This window comes from Daktulosphaira vitifoliae, unplaced genomic scaffold (genome assembly GCF_025091365.1).
Source record: "Daktulosphaira vitifoliae isolate Bord-2020 unplaced genomic scaffold, ASM2509136v1 Scaffold_4, whole genome shotgun sequence".
Lineage (NCBI taxonomy): Eukaryota > Metazoa > Arthropoda > Insecta > Hemiptera > Phylloxeridae > Daktulosphaira > Daktulosphaira vitifoliae.
Genome location: NW_026099575.1, coordinates 18,505,786 through 18,513,892, shown reverse-complemented (window position 1 = coordinate 18,513,892; position 8,107 = coordinate 18,505,786). Strand labels below are relative to the sequence as shown.

General features: G+C 26.8%; 1 protein-coding gene across 1 annotated transcript in view; it reads right to left on the bottom strand.

The window, feature by feature from the left end:
• Window positions 1-4,590: 4,590 nt before the first annotated feature.
• Window positions 4,591-8,107, bottom strand: part of LOC126904876 (uncharacterized) — a 13,299-nt gene continuing 9,782 nt past the window's right edge. The window contains exons 3-4 of the mRNA XM_050684214.1: window positions 7,334-7,418; window positions 4,591-4,994 (exon numbers count right to left, since the gene is read on the bottom strand). Of these exons, the coding sequence (XP_050540171.1) occupies window positions 4,786-4,994; window positions 7,334-7,418 (294 nt within the window). The 3' untranslated portion in view covers window positions 4,591-4,785. The remainder of the gene's footprint in view (window positions 4,995-7,333; window positions 7,419-8,107) is intronic.

Below are 8,107 nucleotides of genomic sequence, written 5' to 3'. Positions count from 1 at the left end.
TATATACGTGGTAGAAAAGTTAAGTTAATTATAAGACAAGAGTAGTGGTCGCAATGATGTTAAAAGGTCAACTGTCGATAGGGATATGTTATTATGGCACATTGGCCGTGAATTGCAGGAGTGTTTATGTGTGTAGTCCGCCCTCCTGTTAGTATTGTTGTATGTCACTGTGTCAATAATATATATATATGTCTAATAAACGGTACAGTGATGTTATGGGAGACAGAGATATGGGCACATGCAAATGTGATTGTATCAAGAATGATGTTTTTAAGATGTTTTTTTACAAATAATTCTATTGTTGTGATTGTCACGGCCAAGTATAAGGAGTGGTTTTATAGATATAAAGAATTCTAATAAGTCAAACTTGGGCCCTCGTTTGAAATTTCCAGTATTAGCTAATCAACTTACCATAAGTAGGTCTTGGATTGGTTAGTCAAACTTTGCAACAGCGTTCTGTACTTAATGATATCGACAGCTATAACCATTAGAAGTACAAGGAGTACCTTAGATTGCTACCTTTGTAAAAGACCATTCTAGAAAAGAGTGTTATTCTATTAATAAAACTCCATTATTAAAAGTCAGTTTTATTAAATTTTACTAATTAGGGGCCATCCATAAATTACATCACACGTTAATGGGATAGGGGTATCACCGTAATATGACATAGTTTGACAAGTGACAGAGGGGTCAAAAGTTTTGTGACGTCACATGTTAAAATTTAAAATAATAAAACGCGAAATTTATATGTAAATAAAAAATTTTCGAACTTGATTTATATTTATAAATAATTAAGCACTCTCGCTATGAGATTGTCTCACACTCAGTGGCGGCTTGTGGGTGCTGGTGGTGGGGGTGCGATTTTAAATATAATACCACTAGTTATAGATATAAAAAATTTTCAAATTAAATATAATTAAATAAAACACAATACACATATTATTATTTTGAAGGTCGCAGTAGAAAATAGAAATGAAAAGTATGATAATAGCGATTATAACATTATGGCAATCGGATACCGACGAGCGTACACGTAGTCAATTCTAAAAATAAACTACCCAATATAGTAATATACTAATATTTTACTGTATGGACGACGCTGCCGGTCGTCTAAAACCAGTACATAAGATCGCAGCTGAACTGTATCCGCACGCACACGATTGTTTCGCCTCGCTAATAGTATACGTTCGCTAAGTGACAGTGACAGTTTATTTATTTTAATGGAAAAGTTTATTTTTAAATACATGCATAAGTTTGAAAAATGTGTGACGTCGCATCAGGGGAGGGGTTTCTAAAAATGTGACAATGACGGGGGGATGAGTTTAAAAGTTCTAAAATTCGTAATTTATGGATGGCCCCTTAACTGTATACCCGAAGTATACGTCAAATGTAATAAGAAAAATAAATGATATTAATAAACACAAAATATCGTTATGTTATAGTTAAAATAAAAAATACATAAATATATTATTTCCAAAAATTATATTATAAGATTTTATTTCAGAAAAATAGCCTCCAGTCTATTTAATTAACTGCCTGTGGTAATTAATATAAATGTAATAATTGTAATAACATATTTAATATCAAAAAATGTCAAATAAAAATTATTAATTTCACGCGAAAAACAAATCTATAAATAGTTATCATAAGAAATATAAAAAAAATTCAGTTGAATGTAACAATAATTTAAGTAGATCTAAAATAAGCATTAATTAACAAAAAAAATTATTTTAGAATTGTATTTGCTTTAATAAGCCAAATCTATTAAAATCTTTGAAAAGTTTTACACATTTATGGAATTTTAACTTCATTAAATCAAAAAGTATGAATTTAATTTTAATTTATTTCAAATTATAATTTGTCACAAATAACAAGTGCATAATTTATTGTCGTTTGGAATATCAAACTTATTCAGCTGTATTTAACAGCAGTTTAAGTAGTTCTAAAATAACTATTTCACTTTATTAACAAAAAAATAATAACTTTAGTATTATATTTGTATAAATAAAGTGAGTACAATTCAATAATATTAGATATAAGAACAATTATATGGTGCTTAGAAAAGTTTCACATATTTATCGAACTTTAACATTATATTAAGAAGTATGAATTTAATTTTAATGAATTTCTCAATATTTATTATACTATACCTAATATAAAGTTGTAGTTGTAGTAATAAGACAATTATAGGCAGTTAGAGTCAGCTTTAAATACTAAAGGATTGACATTAGAGTGATTCTCCATCATATAGGGTATTTTTTTGTTTTTTTCAGTCTTACCTTCTAAAGTGGTTCAATAGGTATAATAAGCATATGTATAACAATTGATATCGATTAATTGAGTTTAACCCGTACTACCATACTCGAAAGTTATGAAACGTATTTTTATTAAATGACATTTTTTTTTAAAGTTCTTTACCAATATTTCATTGAAAAGATTTCTAAGGATACGATTAAGGGCTGTAATATATAATTTAACTTACTATAACTATTACTTTGTGTATTTATTTAATAATTGTAAAATTCTCTACAATAATTAGTTAAAAGAACATTAAAAATCATTGATTATGTAACACCAAAACAATAAATATTTAAAAAAATTTTCCTTTTAAGTTTTACTTACTAATGAGTTGTTCTATAATATGAAATTTTAGGATTATACTTAAACATAAACAATAATTATGAATGGTACTTTAATAAATAAACAATTCTTTAAAAGTGATATCATAAATGTATAACTTTTTAATGTTACAAACGATTAGTGTGCTATTGTCAGTGTTATTATATTTACTAAAATAATACGTAAAACAATCTGAAAAACTATTTTTCAATATGGCTTCGATATCAACATCAAATATAATTCTACGTGATCAAGACAAAATTTTTTTAATTAAAAGTGACTGTAATCAAATTATTGGAAGTAAATTACCTTCAATAGTTAAGCTTTACGTGTATTATTTTTCAAATATAAACGTGTAAACTTAACTTACATGAAAGTGATAAACTTGTTGTACAAGAGATCATTGTATTTGTTATCGCGAGTTAATATATAACATTGTATCTTTATATTAATGTTTGTTTATCTGGCCGGCAATGTGTTTATTGTAGTATAATCATTCTACATTCCACCGCTGAACCATCAGCGACGCACTCATAGTTATATTTGTGTTTAAATATATTCATTTAAGTTTTAATTATACGTAAAAAAAAAAAGAAATAAATATTCTGTAAAAATTATTCATTCTTGATTAAATTTAATGTTTATTACATTGATCTCAAAATTAAAAACCCTACACAGCACAAGGAGGTCGCTAAACAGTGGTGACGTGGCATAGTTGGGTCCAGTATAGATGATATCTGACAGTTATTAAAATCATTATCATAAAAAACGCTTCGATGCAAATCTGTAGAAAGTGGTAAAAGTGTAGAAAAATTGGTGGATTATTCCAAAAGCTACATTATCTCCTATTTCCTTATTTATATCCTGATTAAGATAAAGTATGTCGAATGAAAGAGGGATATAAATATTATTTTTTATAAAAAAATTGTATTGATCAATACACTTTTCAATAAGTTAAAGCATTATAAAGTTAAAAATGTAAAAAAATAATCCAGAATATTCACATAAAAATAGCATTTGGTAGCCATTTACACCACGAAGACAAGACCAAAGGTCAAATTTTTTTTTTATAATAAAGTACATTACAATTAAATTATATAATATTCATGAAAGTCAGTGTGTCAAAACTCAGAATTTTAACACAAAAATAGCATATTTTTGAATACGGTAACCATTTTCACCAAGAAGAAAATGTATATTTCGAATTTTTTTTTTTCATAGTAAATTATATAATATAAGCTTTAATTTAAGATTAAAAAAAACTGTGAATATTTCTAGAACATTTTTAAAAGTTAAGTTGAAGATGTTAGTTTTTGTAAAAAAGTTGCTATTTTAAATCCCCTCCTGTGAGCAGGTTATGTGTTAGATTTTCAAAAAAATTATGACAAATAAAAGGGAAATATCTAAGGTTTTAATATAAAAAAAATTATGTTCACTTGTTGATTTTTGAAATAGTTATGTAAGTTTTAAGAAAAAAAAGTGAAAAAAATGACAATATTTACCGATTTTAAAAATTGTAATTTTTTTGGAGATTTTCCCCTTTTACGGGGAACGAGGGAAATTTTTTCAATTTTAAAGAGTAATATATTCGACTAGATACGATTTGTGATCTTTTAACGTATCATTTAAAGAAATCGGTCCAGTGAGAGCTGAGAAAAAGTGGCAACAAGCATAAAAAAAAAAAAAAATCATTGTAAAATTAATACCTTCTCAGCTTCGCATAGAAGCTAAAAATGTTTTGATTAGTATCATATCTTAACTTTATATTTATAGAGTAATTTGTTTTCTGTTTAGTGTATTATGCCCCGGCGTTGATGCCGTCATTTCGGAGTGACCTTGTTACCTACATAAAGAGTATTTGTAAAGTATTAACTCTTTATATTATTATATATAGATGTTCGATAAGTACGAGAATTTTATTTCTTCATACGGTTTCAAGGTTGGGTTTATTAATAAATAAATAAAAACAAATAATCATTTATGATTGTCCAAAATAATTTAATAATCGTACTTAATAAATTTATAATAAAATTATTTATTTATTTCTAAACATTTTTTACGTTATATTATTGTTATTATAGAATTAATAATGTAATAAAAATATTTTTATTAAATTCAAACTGAATATTGCAGTATGTTACATGAGTTTTTTGAATAGTCATTACTTTAATACCCTTTAACTTGTACAACCAAATTGTAGAAACCATTATCGTCTTTATTTAAATAGATACATTGTTGGTTATGATCCATATTGTAACTAAATGGCCATAGATCATTGTATAATATCCATTCACTAATTAATGTACTATAAACAAATATACACGTATTAAAATATTTAACAGCCGCGTAAATTTCCACACTTTTAGCTTCAACACCTAAAAATAATAAATGTGATTTATGTATTATGAATGGATATGGTAAAAGACCCTTTTTTTTCTACGGCTTAAGAGCAACGGTTGTCGTGGTTATATTGTCATGACTGTACTGATTATTTGATTCCCATGTATGATCGTAAATATTTACGAGTAAGTTAAAATATTTATGTATTTTTGTGCGTTCGTGATTTTTAATATAATTTAGATCCTGTTTATTTTTAAAGTATTTATGATGAATACTGACGATTTAAAAAAATTGTTTAAAACGTTAACTGAAAATGCGATCACGACGTCCAACGATGTCGCTATTGCCGATAATGCGTTTCGTATTATGTCGGACTTGACACAAGCTACAATCGAATTTGTTGGTAAAGGCACTGTGATAAATTAGCAATCGATTGGTTGATTAATATTAACGCCATCAGCCATTAGCGCAACTAGAAAAAATCTCTGGGAGTTCCAAAATTATAACTCAAAAAATGTAATAATAAATAATCATACTAATAATAATAATTTATTTATTTTTTTGTGTAAATGTATAAATCTTCTTCTTCTTTGTCCCAACTACTTGGGATCGGCCACCCTTATCCTAAACTTCCACTTGACACGATCTCCCACATCATCTACGCTCACATCAGTTGTCCTCAAATCGCATTCAATAACATCCCTTCGTCTCTTTTTTGGTCTTCCTTCAGCATTAATTTCTTTAACTGTTCTTACAGCTTTCGATTGTTCTCTCCTCATAACATGACCAAACCATCGAAGTCTACTTTCTCTCATCTCATCCACGATCACACTACACCTATACTGCCTCTTATATACTCGTTCCTTATTCTATCATTTCTAGTCACTTCACTCATCCATCTAAGCAAATGTAAATGTAAATGTAAGTGTGTACACGTATAAATAATAAAATTAAAAATAATTTATAAAATAAAGTCGTATTCATGGTGGGGTCTTATCTAGTTGTTTGACAAATAGGTTATGCATCGTAAGGAATCGGCTGAACGCCCGTGATAGAGGCAAATACTCCACCCGACACAGAATAACCTGAGTTGCTGGTTTATTTTTAATCGTATACTAAAGATTAGTTTTCTTTTTTTGTGTGTATTATGTTTTAAACGATTGTGTTAAATAAATATAATATATTTATACAATATGCATATTATGCTTATTAATCCAGTTAAATTTAGTCGTTTCGTCGTGTTATTTTGCTAAGAATTACTCTATTTATCCTGACTACAATATAGTTAATAAAAGGACCCTTCAAAATAATAAAAATGTTTTTTTTGTTTTATTAAAAGAATATTTCTTTTCGCGACCTTGGATAAATCAATAAAAAGAAAATCGCATGTTCCAATATATCGACTACAGTACTATGGTACTATTGGTTAGTAATTAAGAACAATTCAAAATAAAAAATATAAGAAATAAAAAAATAATTTTTCTTTTGGTAGCAATCATATACAATATAATTTTTTTTATCATTGATCACTTTTACATGTTTTTCATAATTTATGTCTTGTAAGAGTAGTAACTTCATTAATTTAAATGTTAACCAATATATTTGTTTAGGTTTCTTATAATTAGAAACCTAATTTCTTAATTATTAAGAAATTTTTCTGGTTGATAACAACTACTGGACCAGTATTTCAGAAGTTATTAACATTTTTTGACTTAGATGAGAAAAGAAGTACGGCTTGAAAATTTCTAGTGATATATAATAAAATCTGCGCCTCATCTCCAGCAATTACATTAAGTTTTTAATAACTTCTAAATTATTGGCTCAATTGTTTTTATCGACCAGTTAATTTCTTAATTAAATAATAATCTATTAAATAAACTAGTTAAATATATGTGCTGCCATCTGAAAATTTGAAGTTAAAACTCCTATAAGGTTTAAAGAATGATTATAAAAAGTTCTTATTTATTGATAATTTGAGAAAAACATATAATTAAAAAAAATTTAAAAAAATAGAAATAAAATTAATTCACAAGATTAATTCACTTTTCAATTAGTTAAGTGATCAATGATAAAATAATCACCTTGTATATAAAAAAAATTGCAATAATTAAAATTGTAATATATATTTAAATGGTCATAGGGGTATCAATCCTTATGACTTCTTCGAGATGGCCATTGCAGAAGAATATGGTTCTACCATGAATTTTTTTAAGTTAATTGCAGTTATTTTTGATGTTGTAGCGTAAGTCCCCTTCAATTTAATCTGAATTAAAATATATACTACACACCCAAAAAAATACTATTTTTTTAACATATTATGAAAACATATTATAATAAGATTTCAAATATTTTGTTCTCTCTACATATAATTTACCATCATTTTGGATATTTCTTGCGTTAACATAGTTGATCAAAACTGATATTCGATTCTCAGGTGGAATAGTATAGTTTGTCAGAAACTGAAAAAAAAAATCATTGAAAGTATTTCTAATATCAAAATATTTTTAATTAAGAGTTAATACAAGTGTAATTATCAAAATTATTATTTTGATATTCATAAAATTAACAGTTCTGTGAGTGGTTAATTAAATATTAATTGATTAAAATTAAATTATATGCTTTTGATTTTTATCTGTAAACATTTGGTATCAATTTTTAACAACATATTTTTGCGCGTTATTTCGATCATTAGTGGAATTTCACATGAATTTTTTTTTTATCGTTTTGTAAAATTATATAGTGTTTTCGAGTATTTATGTTTTTAAGTACAATACAAAATTCACGCATAATGTGTTAACAAGTTTAAGTTCTAACACATAAAAGCTTATAGTTAAATCCATTGTTTAAACTACATTATCTATGTTATTGTCCGAAATTCATCTAATTATTTATAACATCGGTTGGAATATTATTTTAATACATCTGCAGATAGTACTTAAAGTTAAAGTTAATTTCATAGAGCTAACCATACATCGGCGAACATAGAGGCAGGTAGCCCGGACCGGTTGACTAACTACGTAGCATGAAGTCGGAGTGGATCGTGGCTACCTGTACGGCAGACCAGTGCATGCGGGTTTTCGATTACTTTCATTCGCAAGAACCAAATCGATTAAGAAGGGCACAGTAGTTATCTCCCTCTATACTCCAT